Source organism: Aristolochia californica, unplaced genomic scaffold (genome assembly GCF_029961685.1).
Source record: "Aristolochia californica isolate CCGP_79_NKW_82.1479 unplaced genomic scaffold, dmAriCali1.0.hap1 SCAF_10, whole genome shotgun sequence".
Taxonomy (NCBI): Eukaryota; Viridiplantae; Streptophyta; class Magnoliopsida; order Piperales; family Aristolochiaceae; genus Aristolochia; species Aristolochia californica.
The window spans coordinates 27,831,480-27,851,704 of NW_027181771.1; the positions used below are offsets into that span (position 1 = coordinate 27,831,480).

Genomic DNA, 20,225 nt, shown 5'->3' on the forward strand with positions numbered 1-20,225 from the left:
AATAGCTTGGAAGGGAAGAAACATAGATTCCAAGTTAATATTTCACTGTGTAAAATACAGATTTCATTTCATTTTCAATAATGAGATAAACATAAATATTGATTAAGAGAGACGTACAATAGGGACATGCTACACTTCCAGAATCAGTTGTTGGTTTTTCAGAAGCTCCTATTGTCGTTAAAGAATACAAGTTTAGGTTAAAATAGAAGAAGCCATAACCTTGCTTTCATTTTTGGAAAACGAAGTCATAACTAGAAAACCCACTCTGAGTGAATTAGAATAAAACTGCAATAGAGAGCAAATTACAAACAATCAATACCTGAGACCACTTCCTGCGAACCAAGAGTAAAGTTGCTTCAATTGTCACATTGGTGAGGGTTCCACAATATATCCACATCGCTGCATGAAGAAGAAATATCATACATATTTATCATTGTATATGGCATCCAATAGAAAGCAAATCATGACTCAAAATATTATACCATACTAGAATTGTTATATTATGATATAATCATAGTAAGAAATAAAAAAGAAAAAAAAGAGTTTGGATTAGCTAATGATTGATGCTAACTACACAGATAGAAAAAGTTCGAATTACAAGCAAGGCTTGTAACCACTGGAACAAAGTGAAGCACTCGCATATCAATACATATATTATCCCTTCTCAAGTAGGTTGACAAACCTTCTTGCCACAATATGCATCAAGCACATAGATATGATTGCTTGTTGTTGTGAAGAGCAAAGACTTTCCCTTGTTGTTGAACTTGATGTCACATACCTCAGATGCATCCCTACCTACTAAAAATGTATCAAAATGACCCTATATTTGGGATGCAAAAATGAGATCAAAATCACAATTTACACACATGCTTTTGTATTAGCAGGGGAATTGAGAACCATACCTTACTGTATGAACAAGAATCAAACAACTTTGGCACCCCCTGTTAAGAAAAATCGATGACAAACAAGTGTAAATGGTAATCAAATGGCACAAAATGTTATGTGGTTCGGCAAATTGCCTACATCCATGGAGTTGCAGAGGATTCTATTTCTTCTTTAGAGGAATCACAATACAATAGAGAGAGCCTCAAACCCTCTCTATTCACCAGCGTCAACTAGTCACAAGTGTCTCTGTGTTACAGCAAGCCCCGAGAGCTTCTCAGTAAGCTTCTTTGTTTGGGCAACACCGTCGAAGCTTCACTCGACAACAACGTCAGAGTCCCGAGAACTTATCTCTTCCCGGCAACAATGAGTCTAAAGATCTCTCACGACAGCGTCGTCCTCGGCTAGTCCAAAACCTTCTCACGATAGCGTCGTCCTCGGCTAGGCCAATGCCCTCTCACGATAGTAGAAGAGCGGTGATGGAAATCTCTCAATCCCAAGAGATTATCTCTGCTTCTTCTCACTGGAACAGCGTCACCTAGCAGCACCGGCAACGATGACGGCAACAGCGTCGTCCATCTTGAGCACTCCCTCTTCCGAGCATAGCTCTCTTCTGGGTCTCGAGGGTTTTTGTTTCGAAAACAGAGTCGCGGTCCTCTTGCCAAGAGACTCTGTTGCACACCGTTTCTATTTCGGCAACAGAGTCAAAGTCATCCGGAAGAGAGACTTTGTTTCTTTTAATTGCCGAGATAAGTTCCCCTGTTTCAGGGAAACACGAAAAATCAAAAGAGAATGGAAATGACCTCCATGCCCCTTGGGCCCACCTCTCAGACGGTGGCCCATCTAGAGTGTTGTGGACCAGATTCCACCACTCAACAATTCTCCCACTTGGAGACTGGTACACCAACTGCATCGCCCTCTTCCTCAAACATGATATCCTCCACCTCTGTAACTCACTACCCCTATCTTCATGCTAGAAGACCAACTAAAGTTGCTCACAACTTCAGTTTCTCAAGTGTAACACCCTTTGTCAACATATCCGCAGGGTTCTTACTTCCAAAAATTTTCTCATGTACCAATTGTCCATCATGTAACAATGATCGTAAGAAATGATACTTGATCTGAATGTACTTAGTCCTGGAATGAAATGTTGGGTTCTTAGCAAGAAATAAGGCACTCTGACTATCGCTGTAGAGAGTGCCCTTATGATTCTTTTTGCCCAATTCCTCCAAGAAACCCTGTAGCCAGATCATCTCATTTGCAGCTTTAATATTGCAATGTACTCAGCTTCTGTGGTAGACAGAGAAACTGTTTTCTGTAGATTTGAACCCATGAAATTGCAATACCATCCAGAGTGTAAACAAACCCTGTGGTACTTTTTCTGCTATCAATATCTCAAGTTAGATCAACATCAACATAGCCCCTCACCTCTAAGCTCTCTCCTGAGAAATACCAGCACGTTTCTGAGGAACCTTTTAAGTACCTTAGAATCCACTTCATAGCTTCCCAATGTTGTTTTCCTGGGTTACTCTTGTATCTACTCACAACTCCCACTGCATGGGCAATATCCGGTCTAGTGCAAACCATAGCATACATAAGTGAGCCAATGGCTGAGGCATAAGGAACCTTACTCATGTAATCTAGTTCCTCCTCAGACTTGGGTGACTGATCATTGATGAGTCTGAAGTGATTGCCAACTGGTTTGGCCTTATCCATATTAAACCTGCCGAGTACCTTTTTCACGTACTCAGCCTGCGAGAGTCTCAACGTACCTCTGACTCTGTCTCTAACAATTCTCATACCAAGGATTTGCTTCACAACTCCCAAAGCCTTCATTACAAAGTGCTCTGACATATGCTTCTTCAGATTATTGATCTCATCAATACTAGCCCCTGTAAATAGCATGTCATCCACATATAGCAACAGAATAATGTAAGAATTGTCAAAATACCTGACATAGCAATAGTGATCTGCCTGACATCTGATGTACCCAGCACTACACATAAAGTTGTCAAATTTCTTGTACCACTGTCTAGGAGCTTGCTTCAGGCCATACAAACTCTTCTTCAGTATGAAAACTGAACCTTACTTTCCTTGTACTACAAACCCCCTCAGGTTGGGACATATAGATGTCTTCTTCAAGGTCTCCATGAAAAAAGGTTATCTTCACATCTAACTGCTCAAGAAATAAAACTTCAGTAGCAGCCATGGATAGTACTAACCTAATGGTTGTGATCTTCACAACCAGTCTAGCCTTTACAACAAGTCTAGCCTTGTACCTCTTACTGCCATCATGCTCAATTTTCACCTGGTACACCCACTTGTTATGCAATGCCTTCTTCCCTAGTGGAAGTTCTGTCAACTCCCATGTCTGATTCCCTAACAGGGAATCCATCTCATTCTTCATGGCCAACTCCCACTTGCTAGAATTTTTATCTTGCAAGGTTTCTTCGTAACTCTGTGGTTCTCCACCATCTGTCAACAAAATATAATTCAAAGTAGGTGAGAAATGGTGTGGAGGATGAATAGTCCTACTGGCTTGCAAACTACAACTACAGGAGTGAACAGCTCTGGATCTTGCTATGGAATAATAGGAGTGGGTACACTGGACCCACTTTCCTTATCACTCACATCTCTACACTGCATTGTGGCCTCTGGTAGGTCATCCAATCTAACAAAGTCGGACTCCCGAGGAGCTGCTTCAGCAATTGTACTGGACTTGTCCTTGTACACAATCTTCTCATTGAAAATCACATTCCTGCTTCTTATAATCTTCCAACCTTGATCATCCTAGAAACGATAGCCAAATGCCTCGTCTCCATAGCCAATGAAATAACATTTCCTTGACTTAGCCTCAAGTTTACTACGAGCATCAGAATCAACAAGAACATAAGAAAGACAACCAAAAAGTTTAAGGTGAGAAAATTTGACCTCTTTCCCACTCTAGGCTTCCTCAGACAATCCACAATCCAACGGAACTGATGGCCCTCTGTTTATCAAGTAGACTGCAGTACTGATTGCATCTGCCTAGAAAGTAGGTGGTAATCCAGCATGCAGCCTCATGGTTCTAGCACGCTCATTTATGGTTCTGTTCATACGTTCAACAACTCCATTTTGCTGTGGTGTCCCAAGAATGGTCTTCTCCATTCTGATACCCTGAGCTGCACAATATTCCTTGAACCCGCCATCAATGTACTCACCACCACTATCAGACCTCAAACATTTCAGTTTCGAGCATGTCTCTGTCTCAACCATGGACTTCCAATTTTTTAACACATTAAATACACCAGATTTATGCTTAAAAAAATAAACCCATACCTTCCTATTATGATCATCAATGAACATGACATAGTATCGAGAACCTCCAAGGGATGCCACTTAGGAAGATCCCCACACATCTGTGTGCACAAGGTCCAGTTTTTCTTTCTTCAATGTTCTGCCACCTTTCAAAAAACTGACCTTCTGTTGTTTCCCTATAATGCAACTCTTACACATATTGAAATCAACTGATTTTAGTTCTGGTAGCTTGCCTCTGGACAACATTCCTTTCATGCCCTTCTGACTCATATGGCCATGCCTGCAATGCCACAAATTTGTTGTGCTTTTTGCAACAGTAGTAGCAATAGTGTTCTTCAAACTAGTAGTCGAATAGAGAGTACCAGTTTTTTTACCCCGAGCCAATACCAATTCCCCTTTGGTGACCTTCCAGGTGCTATCTGAGAACACCACTGAATGACCACAATCATCAAGTTGTCCAACAGAAATGAGGTTCTTCTTCAACTCAAGAATGTGCCTGACCTTTTGCAAGGTCCATTTATTCTTGTTAGGGAGTGCAAAGTCAATGTCTCCCATCCCCACCATGCTCAAAGCCTCTCCATCAGCCAAATACACCTTCCCAAAATCACCTGCAAAATAGTTTTGCATTATCTCCCGAAGGTAAGATGTATGGAAGGAAGTCCCTAAATCCAGTATCCAATCATCAACTGGACTATGAACTGCAAGCAATAGTGCATTTTGTACTTCTTCAGTTACTACATTAGCACTATCATTCTCGGTCTTCTTAGGGTTTCTACAGTTATTCTTTATGTGGCCAGCTTTGCTACAATTCCAGCAAGTTGCCTGCTGACAACCATTCTCATGGTTTCCCAACTATTTTGCAATGAAGCCAATAGTATTAGTGCATGTATTTCATCATCAAATTCAATTTCAACAGACGATAATTGATTTTTGATAGTATTAAAATCATTCAGATGTTGTGCAACAGGTGTACCATATGCCATCTTCAAATTGAATATTTTTTTCATCAAATAAACCTTATTATTCACTGAAGGCTTTTCGTACATACCTGAAAAAGCCTCCATGAGATCCGCAGTCGTCTTCACCTTGCTAAAGTTGTTTGCAACGAATCTCAGCAGGGTTAGCCGAATAATCCCCAGAACTTGTCGATCCAACAGATTCCAATCAACCTCCATTTTTTTGGGTCTCTATCTGCATCCTCCAGTATCCAAAGTCCGTGTCATTGAACTTTTCGATCCCCAATACCTTCACTTCGTCTCTAGCCATCGTTTTCCCTCAGATCCAAACCTTAGCTCTGATACCAGTTGTTAAGAAAAATTGATGACAAACAAGGATAAAGGGTAATCACACGACACAAAATTTTACGTGGTTCGGCAAATTGCCTATGTCCACGGAGTTGCAAAGGATTTTATTTCTTCTTTAGAGGAATCACAATACAATAGAGAGAGACTCGAACTCTCTCTGTTCACCAGCGTCAACTAGTAACAAGTGTCTCTATGTTATAGCAAGTCCCGAGAGCTTCTCAATAAGCTTCTCTGTTCGGGCATCACCGTCGAAGCTTCACTCGACGACAACAACATCGGAGTCCTGAGAACTTATCTCTTCCCGACAGCAATGAGTCTGAAGCTCTCTCACGACAACGTCGGCGGCGGCTAGACCAAAACCTCTCACGATAGCGTCGTCCTTGGCTAGGCCAAAGCCCTCTCTCGACAACAGAAGAGCAGCGACGGAAATCTCTCAGTCCCGAGAGATTCTCTCTGCTTCTTCTCACCAGAACAACGTTACCCAGTAGCACCGACAACGGCGACGACAATGGCATCGTCCTTCTTGAGCACTCTCTCTTTCGAGCACAACTTCGCCTCCTAGCACAACTCTCTTCCGGGTCCCAAGGATTTTTGTTTTGGCAATAGTGTTGCAATCCTCCTGCCGAGAGACTCTATTGCACACCGTTTCTATTTCGACAACATAGTCGAAGTCATCCAGAAGAGAGACTCTGTTTCTTTTTAGTGTCGAGATAAGTTCCCTTGTTTCAGGGAAACACGAAAAATCAAAAGAGAATGGAAATGACCTCCATGCCCCTTGGGCCCACCTCTCAGACGGTGACTCATCTAGAGTGTTGTGGAACAGATTCCACCACTCAATACCCCCTTCCATTGCAACTGCAGATGCTAGGCCTTGTTGATCATACGCACAGGTAGGCCTACCACATAAGCTCATATGCCCTTGAAAACTATATAAGTAAGAATGTATACCTATCCATATTGATTCCTTTTTTCCCTAATTCAATTAAAAAATGCTACTTTTAGAAATTAAACTTTCAAGCTATTCACACGAGAAGTAATATTCCAACCTGGCAAGCATTGACACAAAAATCCCATAAACTCACAGTATTAGGGACTGGGCAGGCTTCTTCTATGCTAGAGTAGAAGAGGGTTGAGAAGAAGATGGATGCGTAGGCTTCTTTTCCATCAGAGCTGGCTGTAAGGTTTTGCGTGTGGCTCAGTCAAGTGGGAGAAAGTGGAAGGGATCGTAGGCAGCTCGGTCACCTATGTTGATCGTCGGGCGGTCTAGGACTGGCGGGAGAAAGAGGAAGGAATTGAGGAAGTGTGAATGAGAGGCTTCTGCGAAGGAGGAAGAGAGGGAGGAAGGAGTGTTTCATCTTCAGGCAGCTCAGTCGGGTAGGTGATAGAGGAAAGAATAAAAATTGATGGGAGGAAGAGAGGTTTGATCAAAATTAAAACAACACCATTGATGATGATCGAACGGTAAATAACTCAATTTTTGTAAGTTTCTCACATAAGGGCTCCGTCTCACATAAGCAACATTAGTCTACGACCGTTGAGAGCTCGAACACACGTAACAATAGAAATTTTAATGAAATTGATAGCAGGCCAGAGATGAAGCTCTGATACCAAATGTAAAACCAAAATTTTAAATACATTATGAAATTCATAAACTTAAATAAGAAGAATCATGGAAACATACCTCCAGCCTTGGCAATCGAATTACAAAACTTGCAGGAAATTGTATAATCTATCATAAAGCTCTTTGATAGAGGAGACACAAACTCTCTTGCTAGACCAGATCCGAATTTCTTAAACCCCTCTTTTCCCATAAACAGAGGGAGTGATTATAACTGCCCAATATCCCTACATCTAAGGGAATAATCGGTCAAACCATGAAAGGAGGAAACTGCTAACATACATATGTAATCTAATTAAAAAGAAGTTTTGACACCAAATTAAATTAATAAGATCACCGAAGGTAATAATTAATAGATCAAATTGCTTTTTGAGAAAATCCTGGTTTTCATCTTGTCTCTGGCCTGCCAAATATACCACCATTAATTTACAAAGAACTCCACAGGTAAAAAAAAGTGGTAAGGACAAGCAAAAGAGGTAAAATTACAGAATTCCGTTCCAAATCATAATCTTAAGAAGGTTGAAGTAGAAAAGTAATAACCGAGCTTAAACCCTACTGATATACACTAATAACTGAATAATAATAACAGAGCATAGCACAAAGTATAGACCATAAATGTTGCAATTGCTACAACAAAACTCAAACAACTAGTAAAAATAAAGCGCTAAACATGTAACGATAGAGCAATGAAAATAGAACACTTAAAATAATAAAAACAAAGTAAAAAAATATCACATTAATTATAAAAAATCAAGAAAAATAAAAAAAGGGAAGAGAGATGAATCTAGAAACAATGCAAAACAAGTATAGAGGAAGGTCTCACAAAGGTTTTTAAAAATTGAAAAAGGAGGGCACCAACAAAATCCAAAATCAAACAGGTGAGACGTTCCCCAATTCAGAGAAAAGGTATTTCTAGTAGAAACATGTTTTCAGGGACCATTAATGCATCATGTTTCTTGGAAATACTTTTCTAACTAAAAATTCTTACCAGAAAAATCCAAGAAAATCATATAAATTTTTAAAGTAAGATTTTCCAGCTTGGATAGATTCCAAAAACCATATGAATTTTTTTTTTTGAATAAGTATTTGACAATTGATATTATAATACTTTCAGCACAAGGTAATTTTCATGATAATTTTTTATTTGACATTTTATTTTATTAAAATTTATCAAATAAGCATGGTACTATATAAGACTGATTATTAATTTTAATTTATTTCCCTAAAAAAGTAGGTCTATTTTTTCCTGAGATATAAATTTCCAACAAGGCACTAATGGGGCCATATGAACCCCAAAAGAGTATGCCTTGTTTCAGGGGGTCAATATATTGTTTAAAACCCCCAAAAAAGAAAGAAATAGTATCATATAGAAGGGTATATACACAAATAACCATGTAAAAAATAAGTTGAGTGGCTACGGCCTACAAGATTGTTCCTTTTATTTCACCAAACAGGAATATGGAATTTAAACAAGTTTAATAGCTACTCAACCATTTGTACTCGTCTTTTCAAGCCATACACCACTAACTTCCTTGTTCCTTTAACAAATCCAATATGAATATGGGGTTTAAACAACTTTAACATTTTTTTGTGATTTATTTCCACTTTCAATCACTACCGACAGCGAATACAAGCAAAAGTGTGCAGTCGGGATGTCCAAAAAGCAGGCTCCAAAGGAACGGCAAAATAACAAGCAAATAGAATGGAGATACTATAAAGCAAAACCAGAAGTTCCACTCGAAGAACCAAATCAAGGCTTTGACATAATCTCCACTCGAACAACTCTCACTCGATAGAATCCAAGCCCTCAATGCAATCAAAGGAAAAAAAAAACATAAACCGGAAGGGACTTGAAGAGCATGCCTAAGGAAATCGAAAACGAACTGGGAGACGAGATCTGTAGCCGCAGAGGAAGGACGGTATTCAACCCAATGGTTGAGTTCGAGTCTGGCTCAAGGAAACCCAAAACTACAAGGGTTCCTCCCTCCACCCACTAATCATGTCCCTGCCCTACTTGCGAGTCAATCGTGCCAAGTTTGTCAAACCTCGGGCTTGACTTGTTAATGGGGAAATGAGTTCATCTAAATTAAAATCGATGGAGAATGGTGGAGTCATCAAATTTTTCTGTATATTAAAATCGGTCCTTGTAAATGACACCTTCTAGAAGTGTCCGAGGGCCGGCCTGCTGTCGAGAAGTATCTTTCCCTTTGGTAAACAGAAAAGAGTCGCCTTTGTTAGAGGGAGAACCGAAGTTGGAATCAAGGCGTCATCTCGATTAATCCTTCGCGGTTGTCTCTTTTTTTCTCTAATAGTTTTCCGTCTGGAAACTATGGCGGAAGACGTCCAGCAAATTGGAGCTCCTCAAAACCAAGGAGAAGACCAGCACGGTGAGTTTTTTATCAGTTTGGTTTCTTGCTGTTTGCTTCTCCACTTCTTACGACTCATACTGATGCTTTTTAGAGTGCTTCAGATGATTTTTTTTTTTTGTCGTTCGTTGTGAGTAAATGTTAGATGAAGGTCAGCAAGCCGAAGTGACTTAATAAATATGAACGTTTCGATGGTCAATTGGGCTTCGATTGTTTCGTTCACCATGTAATTCTTTCTCGCATAGATTATTAACACCGAAAATTCTTTTGTTCTTCTTCTGCCTTGCCTTACAGTGTCCGATGGAGTAGACATCCCGACAGGGGGAGGATTCCTTCAAGTAATTAATGGAGGTTCCAAACGGGAGTGGCCGGAGGTGGTGGGTCTTGCAGTGGAGGAAGCCGAGCAGAAGATTAAAGAAGACATGCCGCGGGCCATTTTCCAGGTGCTCCCTCAAGGCTCCTTTGTGACCATGGATTTCAATCTACGTCGTGTCAGGATATTCATGGATGAGTCTCGCAAGGTCGCCAGGCCCCCAAGGGTTGGATAACACTTCCAGCTTTCCCATCATCAATTCGTCTTCTGCTGCACTGGCTTTGCGCGTTTATGGCTTGTGTATTTCTTCGCTTATTTCGTGGTTTTAGTTGCTTTATTACGTTTGCTACCACCAGTATATGTATATTGGGGAGAAAGGATGTAATTCACGGCTCATGTCTTTCAACAGGATACGTTATGTATGAGCTATATATAAAGTGGTATTTTCATATTCTAATTCTATTTTGCCAGATGACTCTACAAAGTAGTAAGGCCGAAACATGTTTAAGAAAGGGGAGAACAAAGTTGTCGATTGAAAAGGCCTACGTAAAAAATATACAATGTACATATTTAAAAATATTATCTCATTCAATGAAAATAAATTGTTTTCCATTGAAATTGAAACACAATTAGGTATTATTTAAGGGTTGTATTTATATATAATTTACAACAAAAATTACCTAAACCTAAGGGTGATTTAGAGGAGTCCCATTCTTATGGACGGCTCAATGGATTTTTTATAGAGTCAAGATAATCTGTACTGTATGCCCCCTCAAGATAGGTCACGATTTGATAGGTCAATCTTGTCTCTTAGTAGTTGAAATTGTGAACGTGGCAATGACTTGGTAAGGAGATCAACAAGTTGGTCAACAAAAGTAACATGAATAACCTGAAGTAGACCAAATTGAACCTGATCATAGATGAAGTGATAATCAATTGCTACATGTTTTTATTCTGGAGTGAAACATGAAATTTGAACTTAAATAAGTGGCACCAACATTATCACAATAAACAACAAGAGAATACTGCAAAGTCACACCAAGTTTAGTAAATAGAGAGCACACCCACCAAAGTTTAGTAGCAACTAATTGATACTCAACCTCAGTAGAAGAACGAGCAACAATTGTTTCTTTGAACTCTTGGAAATGAGATTACGCCCAAGGTGGATAAGGTAGGCACTAGTGGAAGAGTAATCATTTTTTTTTTCGGTACGACTCGAATGAACGACGATGATGACGAATGGCAAGGAGCAGAGGAGGGATGACAACAACGAACAATGGGGTCAAACAAAAGTTGAGCAAAGGAGAAAAGGAAGAATAAGAGATGGGAAAGATTCTTAGTGGAGGTGGTCAAAATGCAGTGGCAACAAAGTAGAAGAAAATGTGCTGCTCTGATACCATGAAAACTAATTGTTTTTTGTTGAAATTGAACCACAATTTTGTATTGATTTAAGGGTGGTATTTATATACAATTTACACCAGAAATCACCTAAATCAAGGCTGATTCAGAGGAGTACGATTCTTATGAACGATTCAACGGATTATTTTACAGAGTCAATATAATTTGTTCTTTGAGATCTAGGTGTTCTCCTATAGACATTTGATTAAGACTAAAGAGGAACAATATCCCTTAGAAGTAATCGAAACATAACACCAAAAAAATAAGAAGAATTTCCAGCATTTCATGTCAAATGTATTTCTACATCCAAGAATAGGTTTTTTATATCTTTCGAAGAGATAAAGGAATGGAAAATCATAGCCACTACATTCAAAATACATTCAAAATTCCAACTCAGGAATGACTTTGGATACTTCCCAATTGATTGAGGAAGAGAAGAGGATATCTCTAATCCAGCAAAGAATGAACGCAACCGTTTGCGACTTCCAGGTAAGCATTACGCTTCCCTCCACCAACTAGGCATACATCCCACCAAACGCTCAGAGGAAAAGCATTTCACGTTCGTGATCTTACATCTATTTCTCCTCTCCTCGGCCGCTCTCCTGAAATGGCTTTAACCACTTTGTATAGAAAGGAGTAATCCTTTCACTTCGTTACCACGAGAGGAATGTTCTACCCGTAAGAAATGCAAATGCCTTCTGCCATCTCTAGCTGCTTCTTCCTCTCCGCGATGGTCATTTTGGTCTTCCATGTCATGGCAGAAGCAAACCAAGGTAAGCAGTACCTATATTTATCCATTGCTTTTCATTGAAATTGAACCACAATTTTGTATTGATTTAAGGGTGGTATTTATATACAATGTACACCAAAAATCACCTAAATCGAAGGGGAGTACGATTCTTATGGACGATTCAACGGATTATTTTACAGAGTCAAGATAATTTGTTCTTTGAGATCTAGGTGTTTTCCTATAGACATTTGATTAAGACTAAAATGGAACAATATCCCTTAGAAGTAATCAAAACATAACAGCAAAAAACTAAGAAGAATTTCCAGCATTTCATGTCAAATGCATTTCTACGTTCAAGAATAGGTTTTTTATATCTTTCGAAGAGATAAAGGAATGGAAAATCATAGCCACTACATTCAAAATTCCAACTCAGGAATGCCTTTGGATACTTCCCAATTGATTGAGGAAGAGAAGAGAATATCTCTAATCCAACAAAGGATGAACGCAACCGTTTGCGACTTCCAATTAAGCGTTACGCTTACCTTCACCAACTAGGCATACATCCCACCAAACGCTCAGAGGAAAAGAGTTTCACGTTCGTGATCTTACATCTGTTTCTCCTCTCCTCGGCTGCTCCTCTGAAATGGCTTCAACCACTTTGTATAGAAAAGAGTAATCCTTTCACTTCGTTACCACAAGAGGAACGTTCTATCTAAGGGGAGAGCTGGCATCACCTTTACCCGTAAGAAATGCAAATGTCTTCTGCTATCTTTGGCTTCTTCTTCCTCTCCGCGATGACCGTTTTGGTCTTCCATGTCATGGCGGAAGTAAACCGAGGTAAGCACTACCTATATTTATCCATTGCTTTTTCTTCCTCTTGGAAAACGGTTAACACCTCCTGCTCGGATCTCCCTCTTAACTCTTTTTTTTGGTTGTCTTGCTCCAGAGGTTTCTGAGCATGGCGTGGACGTGGGAACGGGAGGGCATGCCTACGGAGCATATAAAATCCGTAGAAGGTCGTGGCCTGAATTGGTGGGGCTCAAAGTGGAGAAAGCTGAAGAGATCATTCAGGAGGACCTACCCTTCGAACCAAAATTTGTTTTGGTCCCAGAGGGGAGTTACGTTACCATGGACTTCGACATTTCCCGCGTCCGGATCTTCGTGGATGGCTCTGATGACACTGTGTGCATGCCGCCTCCGGTTATCGGCTGACATTTGTTCTTCAGCTGCAAGCAGTGCTGCACTTCCGGCATTGGAAAGGGTCTTCTTTTGTGAATGAGTTTAATGCCAGGGCTATAAAATTTTTATCTCTGTGCCGTCAACTGTAATAATAATCCGTGGAGTTCGCTGATCCTTATGCTACTAGTCTAAAATTCTCTCTTATCATGCTTTTGAACATTCATCGCATCATCTCGTGCTTTACGAATGGAAAGAAATCCCCTTAAACGATAAATAATCAAGTCCCTAAAAGAGCTAGTTCTTAGGGAAGGGGTTCTGGCCACTCACACTAACGGCCAGTTTGGTGTTTGGATTACCAAATTAGTCAACACAAATATTGGGGGCAGTGGGATTCGAACACACAACCGACCTGCTCTGATACCATATTGAAAATATTTGCTCTAAAATATCGACCTTTTAGAGAAAGCCCAACGTGAATATTAAAGACAGATAGCTAATTCCAACGATTCTTACATTTGGAATGAGAAAAATTGAGCAACAAAAATGTGTATGGGGGGGTTAGTCCTCCAAATGAATTTTTGAAGTTCAAGTTCATGTCCAACATGAAGATCATGTCAGTCTTGTACATGAAGATCATCTTCGCACTTGGTGTTATTAGTGTTAACGACTTCATGTGCACAGGAAAACAGTTTCCAGTGTTAGTGCCCCAATATGAGAAAAACATAAAAAACAAGAGAATCCCTAAACACTTACAGTACACTTAATTACAACATAATTCTTAAACCCCAAATTAGGTAAAACAACCATATTTCTACACGAGTAAGTTATATAATGTATAATTAAATATATTAATATATGTATTAATTGAATTAGATATTTTATTGTGCATTAATATGGTAATTACATGAGCCAATGAAATATGCACACGACTAATTAAAAATAATAAATAAATAACTTTATAAATAAAAAAAACGAAAGCAATACATTGAGTTATTAATTTATTAATAACATATGTTATACTTTAACCTAAAAATAAATAATTTAAGAGAAAAAATTGATCTAATCATAACTTTAACACACTATATATTTGTACATAATATATTTTATGTATTATTAATTAATAATATATTATCACAAAATTTAAAACCATTGGTTTAATTAACTATATCAATCGGATAATTATGCCAAAATAATTTATCAAATATTTATTTTAACAATATTTTAATTATGACTATTAAATTATTATTTTAATATATTAATTATAAAATAAATATATTAAATAAATAAAATAATTATTATTTTTATAAATAAAATTTATAAATTAATAATTTTTATTACGATAGTTTAATTTTTCCTAACTTAGGAAAAATTAAACCATCGTCATCTTCCTCAACGGCGACAGGCCAGTGGGCAACGACAACTGCGGCGGCGACGGGCAACGCCGATAGAGGCGGCGCTCCGACGGTACGCCGAGAGGGAGAAGAGAGGGAGGCCGAGAAGCTCTGCAACAGATGCTCGAGCTCCCGTGCTCTGCCACGAAGGTCAAGAGGGAGGATGGCCGACTGGGGTGAGGGGAAGAGAGGAACGTTGAGAGAGAAGAGAAGTCGTCGCCAAGGGAGGAAGGCCTCCCTCCCTCTCCTCTCCCTCTCAACCTCCGTCGTAGAGCCTCTCGGTTTCCTGTACTCTACAGCGGAGGTCGAGAGGGAGACCGGAGAGGGACGGTGAAGACGAGAGAGGGAGCAGAGAGCTCGGGGTTTAGGGAGACGATAGAGGGGCTACGGGAACGAGATAGTGTGCGCCAGAGAGAGTTCCCCGCATGAGTCATGTACATGATTCTCAAAATCGGGTGAAAAATATTTTCCGCCCTTTACTCTTGGGACATGAACTCCTGAGTCATTGATGATCATGTATATGGCATCAAGTTTGGTGCTCCCTAACGACATCAGGACATAAACTAAATAATGCGCATGAGTCACGTTGAGAAACCACCCCTAAAAGTCAATTTGAACTAGTTACATCGGAATTCATAGCAAGATCTGAGAGGAAGGTGTCCAGTCATCAAATTTCCAGCTCTTGAGCTCGATCAGTCTACGATGCACTTATTGAGTGACAGTCCATTTCCATATCCACGAATGAACGCATCGGCCAAGTCAAGCTCTCTACGAATAGAAATTAGAAACTTCAAATCTTGCTCTGTCAAAAATTAATTATCCCATCCAAGTGTAAGATTCGTGGGAGCGTAACTCACTCCAATCTATAGTCCCATGATAAAAAAAAACAATTTTTTTAATTCTCATTCATGAGTCATCTTTTTTTGACTTCCCAGTTGAGTTAGCCACCCAACACGAGTACCAATTCTGACACCTGTCTTTGCCGGAAAAAAACAAAAAAAGATTTTCTTCTTCCAGCGTCAACTCAAAGACACTTTTCTGCCCGTGGACAGACGCAACATGCCTGCCCTCTTGCGCTTTCTCACCAAAAATCGTTATCAATTCAAATTTTGGATCAACCGCTGGCATTGGGCCAGATTGTTCCTGGAGCCGCAAACAAAATATCTGCCGTCGACGTATCATCGGTCTCAAAAGAGAAGATTGGACCCCCCGACGATGACGGGTACGAGCTAAGAAAGTCGTCGAACCCTACCGTCCTATTGTTGTCCGTCGGTTGGATCACCGGAACCTCCGGTACAACCGCCTTGCCGTCCAGGTACCGCACCGCGTCTCTCATCCTCGGCCGCTCGGCCGCCACCGGGTGCGAGGCGAGTAACCCCATCTTCAGCACCAGCTCCGCCTCCTCCTTCACGAACACGCCGTTCAGTCGATGGTCCATTGTCGCAAGAATCCGTCCCTCCCGCCACTGCTCCCACACCCAGTCCACAAGTATCAGCTCCTCAGGTGGCGCCTTCGCCTCGATGGGCCGCCGCCCGCAAGCCACTTCCAGCAACAGGGCCCCGAATGCGAACACGTCCGTGCTCGTTGTAGCCTTCCCCGTCCGAGTTAACTCCGGAGCCAGGTAACCCAGCGTCCCCACCACATGCGTCGTGTGCGGGTTCGTCCCGTGCTCGTATAGTCGGGCCAAGCCGAAGTCGCCCAGCTTCCCGTTCAAGTCGGGGTCCAGCAAGACATTGCTCGCCTTCACGTCGCGGTGGAGAACCACCTGATCCCACTCCTCGTGCAGGTAGAGTAGTCCCGCCGCAACGCCTCGTATGATGTTGAATCGCTGCTCCCACGTCAGGACCGATTTCGGCTTGTCGAACAGGAATTTGTCCAAACTCCCGTTGCACATGTAATCGTAGACGAGGAGGAGATCCCCCCGCCGCCGGCACCACCCTTGCAGCTGGACGAGATTCCGGTGGCGAAGCCGTCCGATGCTTGCGATCTCGGCCACAAATTCTGGTAGCCCCTGTTTTGATTCGTGGGATACTCGCTTAACCGCGATCTGAGTATGGGTGTTCGGGAGCGTGCCCTTGTAGACCCGCCCGAAACCCCCGAATCCGAGCAGCTCCTTATCGCGAAAGTTCTTTGTGGCCTGCTTCAGTTCACTGTAGGAGAAGCGATGGGGACCATATTCGCGCTCCCATGGCTCGATCACATCGGCGTTTTTAATCTTTTTGAACAGGTAAACGGCGGCAGAGATTGCGGTCCCCATAAAAAAAGCAGCTGCAGTGGAAGCCCCGATTATGAAACCCATGTGCTTCTTTTTGGGTTTAGGCAGTGAAGGTAAAGCAGAGAGGTCGAGCGAAGCTGCCTTCTCATTCATCTGAAAACTCCAGCCCATGATATAGTGCGAACTCGCCAGCAAGCCCGTCGAGGCGGTGAATCCGACGTACATATAATCTTCTAAAATAGGAGAGAGATCAACCGGAAATGACAGATTTGGCGACGCAGGTTTGGAGGAAGACATCGCGAACGAGACGTTGAAGACCTTGGTCTCTCCATCGTAGTCTACCCAAGCCTGAATCGTATTACCACTTTCGAGATAAATATCGCCGGCGGACACGGTAGCATTTGACGTCATGCCATTGATATCAATACCGACGTGATTATCGTTAATATCTCCGAATTCGAAGTCCTGCACGGTGTCGAACTCGACTGCAACGATATGGTTCGAGAAATTCGCGTTGTCGGAGGCGTTGAGGAGGCCGAGGTACTGACTGGGCTGCGCCCCCTTGAACTCGGTGGAAGGAGCAAGGGCGAAAGCGAGACCGTGGCCTCCGAGCTTTGGGTAGTTGGGCACAATCGCCAAGGCGAAGGCGGCTGAGAAGGAGAAGGCGGAGTTATTGTTGGAGCCATCCTTGAAGCGGAACGGAGAAGGGTAGAAGGCGTAGCCCTTCAAACGGGAAGTTCCGTTGGTAAGTCTGAGGATTCTATTTGTTCCGATTCTAGCTTGGCCTTTCAAGGTCAGGTTCGCAGTAGCCGGATCGAATCCACTATAGAAGAAGCCACTTTTCTGAGCAAGAGATGGACTAAAGCAAAGGAAAAAAACCCAGATGCAGAAAAACAGAGTTTTCGTCATGAAGCAGAGCTTTGGAGGAGATCTAAAAGAACGATAGATGGAGGAGAAGGAAAGTGGAATGGGAAAATATTGTTGGTCACATGATGCCTCGAAACCCTCTTTCAGGACAGGAAGGGAAGAGAGAAGAGAAGCAAAGTTGAGTTTCGGTTGTGACCTGCAGCATGGTGTCTTTTGTGGCGAGCGCAGCCTTCGGTCTCACAGAAAGCCGAGCCTTCTAAATAACAGGCGTTGTTTATCCCATGGTTTGCACTACATATTTTATATACATGTCTCTTTCTACGAAATTACATATTTGCCAAAACCAATTGTTGAATTAGCCGCCTCTTATTTCCCTCCTGGCTTCCACGGACAACGACCGGACTATGTAGCTCATTCATTTTCATACCTCTATTGATAGTTTGTGGCTTGAATATATACTAATAAATGATCATATCTCTATTTATTCACGGTTCGTGATGGACCGGTCGATCAATATGTTACCGTTGCTCTAAAAAATTTAGGTTGATCGATCAAAATGTGTATGATGATCCAGGTAACTTCATATTATTTATGTTACCTTATAAATTAATTATTCATATGTAATTAATCATGTGTTGTTCTATCAATTTTATGTTTACAATCAATTATTATAATGACTAATCTATTAGATGCATATTTAAATCGACTTAGGGCAACGTATTTAGGTGTCATTGCTTTGGACAACGTATTTAATGAGACTAGAAATGCCCATGTTAGTATTTTTATGTTTTATTTATTTTTTAATTAAATTTTAAAAATAGTAATTACTATATACAACTTTAATAGGAAAAATGAACAATTTAGTTCAAGAGGCCAAAGCTACATGTATATAAGCCCTATTATAGTGCTATATACGATCAGGTGATTTCGAGTTGTATATTTTTGCACATATTTTTGTATATATTATTTTATATTCGGTTATATAAATATAATTCTTAATTATTTTAAAAAAAAATTATAATATATTTTATTATTTTTAAAAAGTAAATGAGAAAAAAATTAAAAAATAACAATACTTATCAAAAAAATAAATTATACATAATCTTCGATGAAATGTCTATGGGAAATAAAAATAAAAAATAAAAAATTTCCTAAAAATTAATTAAAATAATTCTCAATGAAATTATACAACAAGAATTAATTTTCAAATTAATAAAATAGTTCTAGGTGAAATAATTTCACTAAAAATTATATTTTAAAATTAATAAAAATAATTCCCAATGAAATTATTTCACCTAGAATTATTTTCAAAAATTATTAAATAATTTTTAGAAAAATAAATATTTGATAAAAAAATTTAAAGATTAATTAAAAATAAATAAAGTATTTCTTGGTGAAATTATTTAATTCAAAATTATTTTTTAAATTAGACAAAAATAATTATTGGCCAAATTATTTTGTTAAGAATTAACTTCTGAAAACTAAATTAAATTTAACTCTTAGAGAAACAATTTCTCCATGAAATGTTTTATTATTTCCAGTAAATTTTTTTTCTAATAATATTTTTTGGTAGGTTATTCCTTATAAAAGTTCTTGGTGAAAAATGCATCTTTCATGGTAAAAATTATCACCAAGAAAAGTCAATTTTCTTGTGGTGGGAGTCCACTCCACATCAAGGAATTCGAGCCCACTAGCTAGCAAAAACAAAAAAGGAGTCAAATCTCACTTACACTAAGTTTTGGATTTAAAATAAAAAGTCCAACTCTGTATAGAAGCTGTAAAATGAGTGGCCAACATATGGGAGGACTCAACCCTATTAGAGTTAATAAAGGAAAAAGGATTCAAACCCAGGTAAAGGAAATTTTTAATTAAAAAAAATGTTGAGTACATATAGGAGGAGTCATCCCCATTGCTTAAGAACAAAAAGAGTTAAATTTGGCAGACAGTTAGTTTTGGATTAAAATGAGTAGTTGATCCCTCCAAGCAAAAGTATACAATAGGAGTTGAGTACATGGAGAGAGTTCATCTAACTAGGGAGACAACAACAAAAAAGGAGTTGACCAAGCTAACAAAAAATGATAGCGAGGTTCAGGATTAAATCTCGATAATGGATTAAACTTCCTTAGTACCCCTAGTTGAAAATTTATATTCTAGGAAAAACTAAAAATGTTTTCCTATGTTAGATATTTCCAAAACGTCATTTAAATAAAATCCTATTACTATTAGTGAGTTACTAGAAAATTACAAAAAATATTTTAAAATTTTCTTAGGAAAGTTAAATGGACCTCTTATTGTCTCTTCTAGGAAAATAAATAAAAATTAATAATCAATCTAATATATTACTATACTTATTGATAAATTTTTAATCAAATAAAATGTCAAACACAAAATTGCTATGAAAATTGCCTCATGTTAAAAGTATTACAACATCAACTGTCAAATACTTATTCAAAAATTTCTATATGGTTTTCTAGCCCATCTTGGCAGGAAAATCTTACTTAGAAAATTATATGATTTTTTAATAAGAATTTTCAATTAGAATTTTTTTTTCCAAAAAACATGATGCACTAATAGTCCCTAGAAACGTATTTCTAGTAAAAAAATATTTTCAACAAAAAAACCCACTAATAGTCCCTAGAAATTTATTTCTACTAAAATGTCTTTT

General features: G+C 39.5%; 2 protein-coding genes across 2 annotated transcripts; one reads left to right on the forward strand and one right to left on the reverse strand.

Moving 5' to 3' along the window:
- Positions 1–9,430: 9,430 nt before the first annotated feature.
- LOC137943027 (subtilisin inhibitor-like) lies at positions 9,431–10,015 on the forward strand. The gene is made up of 2 exons (XM_068788726.1): positions 9,431–9,488; positions 9,762–10,015. Exons 1-2 carry the CDS (start codon positions 9,431–9,433, stop codon positions 10,013–10,015), a joined length of 312 nt encoding a protein of 103 aa, XP_068644827.1.
- Positions 10,016–15,352: 5,337 nt separating this feature from the next.
- Positions 15,353–17,860, reverse strand: LOC137935022 (L-type lectin-domain containing receptor kinase S.4-like). Its single transcript, XM_068779649.1, has one exon. It carries the CDS (start codon positions 17,600–17,602, stop codon positions 15,593–15,595), a length of 2,010 nt encoding a protein of 669 aa, XP_068635750.1. The 5' UTR covers positions 17,603–17,860; the 3' UTR covers positions 15,353–15,592.
- Positions 17,861–20,225: the final 2,365 nt, after the last annotated feature.